The sequence below is a fragment of the Balaenoptera borealis genome, assembly GCF_965194805.1.
Source record: "Balaenoptera borealis genome assembly, chromosome: 15".
Lineage (NCBI taxonomy): Eukaryota > Metazoa > Chordata > Mammalia > Artiodactyla > Balaenopteridae > Balaenoptera > Balaenoptera borealis.
Genome location: NC_138871.1, coordinates 45,511,679 through 45,526,276, shown reverse-complemented (window position 1 = coordinate 45,526,276; position 14,598 = coordinate 45,511,679). Strand labels below are relative to the sequence as shown.

Below are 14,598 nucleotides of genomic sequence, written 5' to 3'. Positions count from 1 at the left end.
CAAAATGAGGCTCCCCAGAGACAGACATTCAAGAGTAAATTTGATTTTATATTTAGTACCTAAAAATAATCAAAATAAATGTCTGGTATAATAATATGGACTATACTGGATCTTAATTTCTCCAATCTCAAAATATTCCTAAATTAGTTTAGCAAATAAAGAACTTAAGATGTTATTAAATGGTCTAAGACTCAAATTATTAATACAGAGCCTTAATAGTTGCTGAGTAGGCCCTGATGTGACTTTTGACCTATTTTTAAAGTCTGGATTTATTGTATTGTTATCACTACTATCAGTTTTACTTATCAAAAACTAGTATAGCAATTTACTTTCCCTTTGTAATGCTAATGGTCAGAAGGATGAAGAAATAAAAATCCTTCTGTTCATTGAATTCACATGTAAAGAAACCATAAAGGTAAAAATCCAAAGCTATATTATTTTCTATTAAGTGTTAACTATAAAATCTTTCCAATGTCTCAATATGAACTCAATCTTAAGCTCACCTTTTCCCCACGATACTTTATTGAACCAATTTTTAAAAGGATGTTGTAAAGGTTCCTGTAATTAGCTCCACATATTGCTTTTAGAAACATTATCACCAATCCTGCTAACAATTCTGCTATAGAAATAATTTTTGTTTTAATTATAAAACATGGATGTGGCCAGAAAAACAAACTGCTTGTGTGGAATATCTAATTGGACTACTTAAAAATAGCTCTAATAATTTTTAAGACAATTTATTATAAGGTCAGATACACAGCCTACCCACCTTCCCTTTTTCTTAAAATGGCACATTTAACCATCTACATAATAAAATATTTTAAAAATATTCATTACACTTACGAGCTTAAATTCTTACACAACCCCAATCCACTGAGACTTGAAAGGATCTGGGCTTTCAAGGGGGAGGAAAGGGGATCAAGATCACTGATTGGTTATTACAAGGACAAAGGTTAGTGACTTAAACATAGACACACATTTAAAACTACTGTGTATACATTTTAACCATTTTAAGATATACAAAATTATAATCTAATTAAAAGGTGACTGGTAATAACTTTAAAGGTTCAATAATATTTCCAAAGAAGAAGACAGGCTTACTGCAAACACAGGATCTTGCTACCTACAAACCTTTGGATAGAATTTCAACTACACCAAGTCAGATTTTTTAAAAAAATACTTAGTCACAGAAAATATGTCATTATGGAATACAAACATGGCTATGTAGATTTATCACACCAAAGTGACCAAATGAAATTATGTTAAAACTATATTGTTCACAACGTGCAAGATTAAAGAATAGAACCTAATCAACGATAGGACTGCAAACATTAAATCAAATGCCAGTGAAACAGAACAGCGTGACATTTTCTCATATATAACGAACTGCAAAAACACATTTGAAATAGCTGTTTTAATCCTTTACTCTTAAACCCTTCATAGGCTTCATTTTCAATCCAAAATATATCTAAATGCAAAGCTTATTCATAGAAATATATATTACTGGTCACATTAAAAAATGAATAAAAGATTAAAAAGCAGATATACCCTTGTCCTTCCAATTTTTCTTCTGACCGTCCATCTCTTGTCACGATCTGCCCTACAGATGCAATTATCAATTATGCATACCAACAGAAAAGCTGTAACTGCAAAAATCTACCCCCTGAGACATGAAATATCCGTTTCCTCAACCGTATCTGCAGTCTCCTCTGCTGCACAACTGCAGCAGGACTGAAGTCACCTGACGCCTTCTGGGTGTGGAGCAGTCTGACGCAGTGCAATCTGTAACTAGGCTACTAATACTCAGGCACTACCGCCTTCCTCTATCTGTTTATTGTTCTAGTCTTTTGCTTGTTGCTCACACCAAATGGAGCTACTTTTGCAGGGGGAGGGGCAGGCCACCAAAAGAAAAGAAAGAAAAGAGGGTTGTTCTTCTGGCAGAGTAAACCACTGAATATATTTGAAATGCACTTAACGCCATGTACAGTTTTTTAAAAATTTTATTTTTATTTATTTATTTTTTGACAGATAAGGGAATTATGCTGCTGGTTTCCAGCTTCATTTAAAACTTTAAAATCAATGGTTACCTGATAAGATAAAAATGGACTGATCCAAAGAAGGGTAACAGCTTAAATTTCAAGCCTGGGAAATGCGAGTCTCTTCTTACTTTCTCTTAAATTATCAGCATTTTGCACCCTTATGAGGGTGTGACAGGAGAATCACAAAGTCAAATTATTAATGTTTACTGAATATGTTAAATAGAAAAAAGTTCTTATTTAATTTCAGCAATCTCATATTTCTAAGGTAATGCTATCTCTTCTTTTGCAACTACAGAAATCCAGAGACTTGCAAATATATACTTATTCTTAATTACCACCTGCTCCAACTCGATCTTTCAATAAATATCTATTAGACACCACTGCAGGTACTATTAATAGACTCTTTGCTTGAGGAGAAATATTCATGTGCTAATTATATCATTTGCTTTGGGAAAGTGACATAAGACAAAACTAAAATTTTACTGATAAAACAAAAACAAATCTATATAAGAAATTTCTGAAATTTTTGTTCAACTTTATAAAACTGGCATTCATTCCAGTGCAGAATATTATGTCTTTACTAACGTTTCACAACTGTTTTAACTGATACTACCATTTGACTTAGCAGAAAAGGCAACATATAATGACAAATCAGGGAAAATATTTTTAAATGTGAGATATGCTGAAGCATTATAAGATATGGAGCCTATGTACGAAACTACATACTTCAGAAGACTATATAGCTACACTGAAATAGGTATGATATTTTTTGGAACTTGCTGTAAAACTGTGTGGGCTGCAAAACCCTGCAAAATTCTTCAAATCAGAAGTGGCCTGAATATCAAGAACTCAGTTCTTTTCCTCTCTGCCTCTCTAACTCCAAACATAAATAAAGCAAAGCAATTTTTAAAGAGAGTCTAGTATTCTCAGCTCAGAAGTTAATATTTAACTTTTAACTTTATTCACTGGACCCTTGTATAATGTGATATTTGAGAATACTTGTCACCAAGTCATATCACAGCTGAAAATCTCTGGCCTCTTCATGCAATAGTTAGAAATCCCAAACTATTCACTAACTACATAATATTTCCAAAATAGTATTTTCTAATAATGAATCCCTTAAGACTGAAGGCCAATAAATACTTTAGCATTAGAATAATGCACTCAAAAACATCACCCAAACACTGTTTTGAAGTCAGAGATTACTACACTAATAGTAGAGGGGAAAAAAGATTTCTTGAGACAAAGGGTATTTACCATTCATTTTATTCACATCTTCCAGTACTTGACTTGGTGTAACAATTTTTAAAAATCATCTGAGAGGGCAAGAACGTATAATAACACCCATTCATCTAAACGTTAAACATACTTAATAGCTCCCCTGGCAGATTAAGAAGTCAAAATAGGAGCCCTGAAATTAGACCTTACATAGTAATATCTAATTCTTTAGCCTTTATGATCTTTGCAATTTAGGCTATTAAGTTTACAGGGAAAACTAAGATAAATCAATTTACATTTTGCCCATTTCTTTCTTAGAAAGTTTTAAAACTAGAGTTGTTTTAAGTTTGGTAATCTAAGGAAAAAGTGCTTAAATTTGAAAATCTGATGAGACCAATCTGTTAAAAATGTAAAGCCACTGGGCTAGGCTTATTGTGATGAGAGGATCAAATGAGTTTGTGTATGCAAAAGACCTTAAGACAATGCCTGATAAAAAGTGGCCCTATGTAAGTGCTAGCTATTTACTATTATTATGCTAAAAATTTTAACTGTTAAACCACAAGGAAATAAAGCCTGTAAATCATATCTAAGAAAGGGCATATATTAAGCCATTCAATTCTATGCAATAACCCAATACCCTCTTTAAAAAGAAGCGCCCCACCACCACCACCACCACCACACACACACACACACACACACACACACACACACACACACACGCACACACAAATTACTGTGCTTTGTTATTGTAGTTCTATTCTCCTCCAGCTGAGGAAAATTTTTATATGGGTAGATTATAGGTCCGATTCCATATTAAATCCCAAGATAACAGGCAAATAGAGAACATAAATCTGTTAAAAACTTATCATTTGTTTCCCTTCAAATATTTAACATTTTGTTTAAAAATGAAAAATTATTTCAAGGACAATTTTCAAATAGAGCAGATATATACACATTGATTATCTGGGATAGGAACTTATTTTCCCTTAAAAGTAAAGGCTTCCAAAGGAGAGGAGCACAGAAGATTCCTTTATTTATAATACAAGCAAATAAAAGTGCTGTCTGAATTCTAAGTCCTACTGCATATTGTGCATGGGGTTAGGGAGGGGGGGAATTCTTCTTTTCCTAAACTGAAAATCAGCCTTACACTGAACTTTTGAAATCATCTGTTCTGAGTTCATGATTGGCAGCATCTCATTCCTCAATGTCCATATACCCAGTACCTCCCCCAAGCATGACAAAAACACCAATGACCAAAACCGCCCCAAACACACCCCTAACTCCTTTCCAAAGGGTACCCATGCTCTAAAATTACCTACACTCTCTACGTTTCTCTTCTCTTTATATCTCAGATCAAAACTCTCATTTTCTTCGCGCACTTACCTCATTAGCAGGAAAATTATATGATTAAAATAAGTCCTACTAAAGAATAAAAAACTCCTTTCTCTATAACACTCTCATAAACGCGCGCGCGCGCGCGCGCGTGTGTGTGTGTGTGTGTGTGTGTCTTGTACCTAAGTGGCAGGATTTCAAACAGTAGAGGACTGTATTTTGGAATAGGCAACAATATGTAAACTGTAAGACCTCCCAGGCCAGCTCTCCCAAGATATTCCTCTTTTTCCATTTCTTTCCTCCCTCTAATTCTGAACCCCAGAAAAACTCAAGTTTTTGTTTTGCTTTGTTCGCTTTACAATGTTTAGAAATGAAGGCAAATAAGGTGAGAAAGAGGTGGTCATTTGGATTGAAAGTGCTACTCTCTAAACTGGGGGTTGCTTGTATACAATTCTTGATAGCTAAAAAAATTATTTCTACTTTCCAGCAATAGACAACAGGACTTTTTAATTAAAAAAAAAATTACAGCTACACAGTAGTTTTAAACTTACTTCAAAATTTAATTATTCTGAGCTATACAAAAGTATAAAACTAAACATATGTCCCATTACTGAAAGATATTAAATAATGCTGTTTAATACCATATGCTGTAACATAATGCCCTCTATGGACTAAATTACAGCACTTCAGCACTAACTACTGAATTGAACCTTAAGACATGAACAAAGACTTTAGTCTAGAAAATGAATGACAAGTTAAAAAATAACCAAAATATAATGAGCATTTTAAGGTCTATAAACAATTTCATATAAGCTGATAAAAATACATACTAAAAAATCATACAGAAAGAAACTGAAAGTGATACTATTCAATGAGAACTAAATAAACGTTGATTTCTTATATTATAATCTAAAATAAATATACAGATAATCCAAAAGATCCAAAGCATTTTTAAATCTGGAATTTAAAAATTTAATAGTCATTGGGCTTTGAACAGATCTTTTAAAACTTTTAAGTTTTCACTAAAGTACATGTTTGGGGGAATCTTTAAGATCATTTCATAATGTTTATCATAGCATGATTCAAGCATTTGTTTGATTCAGTACAATGTGTCAAAATTCAAAATCCTTTTATAAAGTCATTTTCAAAGTCATTTGTTAGTGTGAAGCAAATATCCACAACTCACTAAATTTCTCGGCCCAACTGAGTTTCCATATGGTCAATTACAGAGCATTCCACAGACATCGTTTTCTATCTACAACACTAGATGGCACCAACACCCATAGTACCGTTGACTGTCCAACCCAAAGCATGCACTCTGGCTAAAACTGTCCTCAATTTTCTGGCTCTTCCTTAGGATTGCTGCCTGGTACTAGGGAACTATCAGAGTGTGATAGGGATAGGAAAACAACTCCAACACCAAAAAGGCATGTGGGATAAAATGATCTCTGACCAGAATTCAAAATCAATTCTGAACAGATCAGAATTAAACATAAAAATGAAACTATAAATTAGTAAATAAAAAGTTATAAATTTTCCCACGTGAAAACTGAAAATATCCACCAAAATGTAAAGTAAAATAAAAATTATTTAGAAAACTAAGGGAAAACTGCAACATGACAAGAATTTGCATCCACTCTATATAAAGAACTCTCATAAAATCAGAAAGAGGTGATTCTAAATTTTAAAATGGGCAAAGGGTATGAACAGGCAATTCACAAAAGAAATACAGATAGCCAATAAATATGTGGAACATGCTCACTTTCACTAATAAAGATCGAAACAGTAAGATAACTACTTTAACCTAATCCAACTGGTAAAGGTTTAAAAAAAAAAAAAAAAAGCCAAGTATACAACGTGTGGAAGGATACATAAGAAGTTAAGTCCTAGTAAATGACTCTAGGAAGGAGCACTAGGCAGCTTAGTAAAGACAGGAAGAAGACTTACTGTAATAGTACTTTTTGAATTTTGTATAATGTGTAAGTCCTTAGCTATCAAAATTTTCTGATTAAAAAAATAATATTAATAAATAATACTAATTGTTGGTGATCAATAGAGAAATGGGTTGTCTTACTCCATTAGAAGGGTAAAAATTAGTACAAGTTTTGACAAGGGATTCATCTGCAAAATATGCAAAGAGATCATGCAGCTCAATATCAAAAAAAAAAAAAAACCAATCAAAAAGTGGGCAGAAGATCTAAATATATATTTCTCCAAAGAAGATATACAGATGGCCAAAAAGCACATGAAAAGATGCTCAACATCATTAATCATTAGAGAAATGCAAATCAAAACTACAATGAGGCATTACCTCACACCAGTCAGAATAGCCATCATCAAAAAGTCTATAAACAATAAATGCTGGAGAGGGTGTGGAGAAAAGGGCACCCTCCTACACTGTTGGGGGGAATGTAAATTGATACGGCCACCATGGAGAACAATATGGAGGTTCCTTAAAAAACTAAATATAGAACTGCCTATGATCCAGCAATCCCACTCCTGGGCATATAACCGGAGAAAACTGTAGTTCGAAAAGATACATGCACCCAAATGTTTATTGCAACACTATTTACAATAGCCAGGACATGGAAGCAACCTAAATGCCCATCAACAGAGGAATGGATAAAGAAGATGTGGTACATATATACAATGGAATATTACTCAGCCATAAAAAGGAACAAAATTGTGCCATTTGTACAGACATGGATGGACCCAGAGACTGTCATATAAAGTGAAGTCAGAAAGAGAAAAACAAACATTAGCTTATATGTGGAATCTAGAAAAATGATACAGATGAACTTATTTGCAAAGCAGAAATACAGACATAGACATAGAGAACAAACGTACGGATACTAAGGGGGAAAGGGGTGGGTGGGATGAATTGGGAGATCGGGATTGACATATATACACTACTATGTAAAAAACAGATAACTAATGAGAACCTACTGTATAGCACAGGGAACTCTACTCAGTGGTCTGTGGTGACCTAAATGGGAAGGAAATCCAAAAAAGAGGGGATATATGTATATGTATAGGTGATTCACTTTGCTGTACAGCAGAAACTAACACAACGTTGTAAAGCAACTATATTCCAATAAAAAAATTTTTTAAATTAGTACAAGTTTTCTGACAGCCAATTTTTGTCAAAACGCTTAAAAATGCACATACCCATTTCCTAGGGTTTTATTTCTAGTAATTTATGGAAAAGAATAATTCGGAGGTATGTACAACATATTTAAACATAAAAAGGTTAATTACTGCATTATTTATAAATTTAAAAAACTGGAGACAATCTAAGGATCCTAGAGAACTGATTAAATTATAATATATCCAATACCAAGGAACACTAAACATTAAATAATCACACAGCAGAAAAATAAAGACATGGAAATTTTGGCACTGTACAATATAATATATTGCTGAATTTTGTAAAGCAATAAACAATATGTAAAGTACGATCCCAGTTTGGAAAAACACTTTTTTTCACTGCATTCATAAAGTATCCATATGCATAGAAATAGACTAGAAGAATATATTCTAACATATTAGCACAATGATTTTGTCTGGGCAATACAATTACAATTTTTTTTTCATCTAAATGCTTTTCTCTACTTCACAAATTTGTACAATTAGCATATATTACTTCAGATTGCTTCATGTACTGCTACCCTGACTGACAGCATGTCCTTGAGAGAAATTCTGACTACTAAATTTAACTGAAGCTCAAATAGATTAAAACATCTGCCCAGGGTCATACAGCTAATCGGTAATAAAGCCAGGATTAGATCTTAGGTGTGTAAGATGCCCAAGATGAAGTTCTTTCAACCATATTATATGTAGCAATATCTACCTTTTATAAAGGTTCATATTTCATATTTATTTTCAATCTGTATTGGACCCACGGTAAGCACTAAATAAATCCACACTAATTTGACAATGTCAAACATTTACGTAAATATAATCATTTCCTTATTAATAAGTCAGTTTCTAATTTAGCTACACTTATATTTACTCAAAGCCTTCCAGTTAAAGATAATTCTACTCAATGTGTTAGATTAAACATTTTCATTTTTCAGGGTACTTAAATTTCTACTTTCATCAGATTAACTGCTCACTGTCCTAATCAAAATCCAACTAATAATATTCAAGAAGCATCCTATATATGCTCACTAAAAATGTATTTTACCAAAATACTTAATATCTATAATGCTTTACTGAGAAAGCCCAAAAGCTATATAATCAATTTTTTAAATTAATATAAGAAAAATGTTTTAAGTTATAAACATCATCAAAAGAAAGCTCTTATTCATGAACACATTTAAGAAGTATCTATAAATTGGCAAAGGATAATTTTTAATTCTTTACCTAGATAAATGGGCCATTTTTCAGCAAGTTCTTTATTATGGCAATACTATTTGGTTATTCCTGGAAAGCACATACTTTAAGTATAATGAATAATTAACTTCTGGTTGGTTTACACTTCACTCACCAATAGTTACAACAGGTCAGCAAAACACAATCTATACTATGATTATGAACTTAAAACGTTCTGTGCACTAGTGGCAAACTAAGCAACCAACAACATGTATTAAGCAATCACTATCATTAAGTCAAGATCTCAGTGGTTTCGATGGGAGACATTAGCACCTTTCTTCACCAATGACCCACCAACAAAAAAGACAGCAGTTGTCCAGCACAATAGGGTTATTCAGTCTCCACATGGAAGCAACAGAATGTTACCTCATTCTAATATCCCTACTTATAGAAGACCACATGAGAAAATGTACACAGTAACCAATGTTCCTGACGTTTTTAAAATGCCTTGCATTGGTTAATGCCCCCAACACAATAGGTATGTAATAAAAGCAGCAGCACCCTGGTTGTCTGCTATTTAGACAATAACTGCTTGCTCCAAAACTGTGAAGGGGACAAAACCTAGGTCACATCCCAGTTCTTCACTTGTCGGAAAAAATATCTCCTTTGTGGAATCGGGTAAGAACTAACATAAATAAGAAAGTCAACTAATCTATGACAAAGGAGGCAAGAATATACAGAAAAGACAGTCTCTTCAATAAGTGGTGCTGGGAAAACTGGACAGCCACATATAAAAGAATCAAATTAGAACACTCTCTAACACCATACACAAAAATAAACTCAAGATGGATTAAAGAGCTAAATGCAAGGCCAGAAACTATAAAACTCTTAGAGGAAAACATAGGCAGAACACTCTCTGACATAAATCGCAGCAAGGTCTTTTTTGATTCACCTCCTAATGAAAATAAAAACAAAAATAAACAAATGAAACCTAATGAAACTTAAAAGTTTTTGCACAGCAAAGGAAACCATAAATAAAACAAAGACACCCCACAGAATGAGAGAAAATATTTACAAACAAACCAACCAACAAAGGATTAATCTCCAAAATATATAAACAGCTTATGCAGCTCAACATCAAAAAAACAAACACCACAATCAAAAAATGGGCGGAAGATCTAAATAGACATTTCTCCAAAGAAGACATACAGATGGCAAAAAGCACATGAAAAGATGATCAACAATACTAATTATTAAAGAAATGCAAATCAGAACTACAATGAGGTTATCACATCACACCAGTCAGAATGCCATCATCAAAAAAACTACAAACAATAAATGCTGGGGAGGGTGTGGAGAAAACTGTTGGTGGGAAAGTAAACTGGTACAACCATTATGGAGAACAGTATGTAGGTTCCTTAAAAAACTAAATATAGAACTAACATATGATCCGGCAATCCCACTCCTGGGCATATATCCGGAGAAAACTGTAATTCGAAAAGACACATGCACCTCAACGTTCATTGCAGCACCATTTACAATAGCCATACATGGAAGCAACCTAAATGTCCATCGACAGAGGAGTGGATAAAGAAGATGTGGTACACATATACAATGGAATATTACTCAGCCATAAAAAAGGACAAAATAATGCCATTTGCAGAAACATGGATGGACCTAGAGATTATCATACTGAGTGAAGTCACACAGAAAAAGACAAATATCATATGATATCGCTTATATGTGACCTAACCAAAAAAAATGGTACAAATTATTTACAAAACAGAAATAGAGTCACAGATGTAGGAAACAAACTTACGGTTACCAGAGTGTAAGGGGTGGGGGGGGGAGGGATAAATTGAGAGACTGGGACTGACATATACACACTACCATATGTAAAATAGATAACTAATAAGGACCTACTGTATAGCACAGGGAATTCTACTCAATACTCTGCAGTGACCCATATGGGAAAAGAATCTAAAAAAGAGTGGATATATGTTTATGTGTAACTGATTCACTTAGCTGTACACCTGAAACACAACATAGTAAATCAACTAGACGCCAATAAAAATTTTTAAAAAAAGTTAGCCCAGTGTCTGGAACACAATAGAAGCTCAGAAGTATTGTGCTTACTACCTAATTGGCTATGCAACCTCGGTAAAGTTTCTTAACATCCCTAGATTTAGGTTTTGTCATCCATGAAATGATTCCTTCTTTCAGATTATGGTGAAGACTAAATGAGATGACTATGTGAAAGTGCTTGGTGCTTAAAAGATTTCCCATAAATGGTAGTCTCCCCTTTCCAGGTAAAATGCAAATAATTCAGCTTCTTTTCTCAGCCTTTCAAAATTCTTAATTTAAAAATGTCCTAAATAGAGAGAAAGAAAACCTAAAACTGAAAGCAAACTGAAACAAATCTAACTTTATTTCAAATGAGTATTATAACCACACTGAAGGTGGGGGAAGGTAGAAGGAAAAGGGAAAATAAAACTAATCCGAGTAACCTGGGCAGGGTTGAGGGAGGTGGATTTGAAAAATAATCCTGAACCCTTTATGTTTATTATAATGATATTATAAAACATTCTAAAACTATTTTAGGTGTACTCAAGGATTAAACAAATTAATAAATGTATTGGTAGTGTTAGAAGCCACGTTCTCACTATAGAAGGAACATACAAATGTGAAATGAGGGAAGAAAGAAATAGTCCTCTGGGAATGTTTTGGATTTGGAGGTATCTACGTAAACACATGATTTCATAAATATGTGTATGTTTATTTGCATGTATGTATAAAGTACTTCCTACCTCGGCCCACTGAAAGGGCTAAAATGGAAAGACCCCACAGGAGCAAAGTACAATTAGCATCCAGCTCTTGATCACTGAAAGGAATCAGGGATCCTTGGAGAAACTGCTGACTTCGGGGCTGGGACACAGTGGGCAAAAGATGAGCCTACAACATTTCGTTATGCTAGAAAGTAAGAAGTGCTTCCTTCTCCACTCAAAAAAAAAAAAAAAAGGACAGCTGCATGTCCTTGAGCCAATTTGAAGGGGAGCCCTCCAAATCTGTGGCAATTGACAACCAAAATAATTAAGTACAGTAATGAACTATAAACCATTGGGGGGAAAAGAGAAATTCATGAATCCATACTGATAATTAATTAGTTAGTTAATGGAAAAGGAGAGCTCCTGCTAAGAGTAGAATGCCAGGGTTGATGGATAAATGTGGAGGAAGCATTAGAACTGAAAAATCATCTTTTGCAAACTTAATGGTAAAGAATAAATCAATCAAGAATCATCAATAGATACTAAATCTAGGGAGGGAATTTTGATGGAGGGCAGGATATTTACACGGTCTTGAAGTGTCACCCATCAGACTGCTTATTAGTTGTCAGGAAGGAAGAAAGATAGTAATTATACAATAAGGAAATCAGGAACCACCTTGACCAGATGGTGTAAATTAAACCTCATCAATGAGGGACTGATGGATAGTAGGTACCTCCAGATTGCTATGAGAGGGGCACTACATTACCTTCATTTTGGCCATGAATCTACAAACTCAATCTAATCACTAAGAAACATTAGACAAATGCAAAACAAGGAACTTTCTATTAAAAAGGAAGAAGGGAAACGGCCTGTGTCCTTTAAAAATGTTACAATCATAAGAGATAAAGACTGGAAATGTCCCAGATTAAAGGAGCCAAAGGTAACATAACTAAATGCAAAACCTGGCACTAGACTGGACCTTGTAGTAGAGGACACTACAAAGAACATTATTAGGTTAACTAACACAACTAGAATATGGATGGTAGATTAGAAAAAAGTATTGTATGAATGTAAAATTTACAAAGTTATAGCTGTACTGAGGTTATGTAAGAGAATATCCCTTTTTAAAGTATTTAGGGGTAAAACCGAATGTATATAACTTAGTCTCAAATGGTTCAGGGAAAAAAAGGATATACTGTATCTATGTATCCATTGTCTAGTTATCTATAAAAAGAGAGATCATAAATAATAACATAAGTGGAGAAATGTTAGTAGGTAAATTTAGATGAAGAGTATAAGACATTCTTTGTACTACTTTTATTTTTGCAATTTTTTTTAAGTTTGAACTTATTTCCAAATGAAAGTTAATTTTTAAAAAGCAATCATCCTTTTCTTAAAAGAAACTCTCTAAATGAGACCATAAGTTTTAAAAAAATTCTGCTTAATTCCAGTCAGAGAAAATTTAGCATCCAATGTATCATAAACCCTCCTTTAGCATAGATTGGTTTTTCAGTTTAGTTCTGAATAAACCTGAATGTTTCTTTTCACTGAGTCACCCATGGCCAGTCTCAAATCCATCTGTGTCCCTAGCTTCAAGTGACTAGCTTGAATAGCTTCAGTTTCTACATACTGACCATAATACCCACACATATATACCTGCCCCAAAAATACCAAAACAGGATCTGGAAAACTTTTATTATATTTATATAAATGAACAGGTCTATGTGTTTACTCACATTTGCTAACTGTAGCTTTTATAGAAGCATCTCTTTGTGAAGCCATTCCTAATATTCCAAGGTAGAGACAGCCTCTCTGTGCCCTTAGTATGTGTTGATGATCTTCCACTTCCAATCATACACTTATATCCCTAAACTGTCATTCTATGCCAAACTGGGACTTCCATGCATCATCTGAGAAAAACATTTCAACTGTCATCTGGTAGTGCTGCCTATCAATTAACTATTCTTTTCAGAAGTTTCACTAACTGGGTCTATATTTAGTAGTATAAATTTAAGCAATTATTAGAATATTGTAACTTATACATTTATATTCAAAATGAGTGGAAAGTGAAAAATTAAAGTGCCAGTGATAATCATAATATATTTTAAACAAAAATGGAAACCATCAGGGTACTAAAAGCATAAATCTTTAGCCACAAATTTTTTTAAAAGTAAATAAAAACATATGAAACGTTGAGCCTCTAAATAATGACGTACAATGAAAGAAAAAACAGAATGAATGTTCATAATTATGAACTGAGAAAAATCAGTATTTACATTTCATTGTTAAGAATACAGTTTGACAGAATTCCCTGGTGGTCCAGTAGTTAGACCTCGGTGCTTTCACTGCTGTGACCTGGGTTCAATCCCTGGTTGGGGAACTAAGCTCCCACAAGCCACATGGCGTGGCCAAAAAAAAAAAAAGAATACAGTTTGATAAAATATCCTTATCAAGGGAGAAGACTAGTATTCCTTTTTCCCATAACAAATTTTATCCAAAAATATCAATAAGGCATCAATGTCTGCATCAATAATACCTTGCTCATCTCCCTTACAAAATCAGCCTTTCTTCCCAAAATTAAAATTGAATTCTGCCTACAAATGTCATTTTAAGAAAACAAGGAGAACAAACTGGAGATAATAAATTATCTGAGCAAGTTTTATTTATTATTTAATACTTATCAATACTTTCATGTTTAAATAAGAATAAGAATCAGAATTACTGAATCTGATTCAGTAATAAGAATCAGAAAAATTTTTAAAAACACCTAAATATATCATAATCAAGGATGTAGAAAATCGTTAACCATTTGAGAACAGGGATTACCATTATAACACCTTCCCTCCCTTCTGACAAATTCTCAATCCTTATCTTAACTGAGCTCTCTAGTATTTGATAATGTTGATCAGTTCCTCCAACTTTAAATCTTC

The 14,598-nt window shown here is 33.4% G+C and overlaps 1 protein-coding gene across 5 annotated transcripts in view; it reads right to left on the bottom strand.

Moving 5' to 3' along the window:
* Nucleotides 1–14,598, bottom strand: part of RTN4 (reticulon 4) — a 67,503-nt gene that overhangs the window by 31,138 nt on the left and 21,767 nt on the right. Inside the window, exon 1 of one of the 5 annotated variants that reach the window (XM_082358014.1) lies at nucleotides 1,549–1,715. The exons of the other annotated variants lie outside the window; for them this stretch is intronic. Within the exon in view, the coding sequence (XP_082214140.1) occupies nucleotides 1,549–1,582 (34 nt within the window). The 5' untranslated portion in view covers nucleotides 1,583–1,715. Of the gene's footprint in view, nucleotides 1–1,548; nucleotides 1,716–14,598 lie in introns of those variants that run through there. 5 annotated transcript variants of the gene reach the window in all.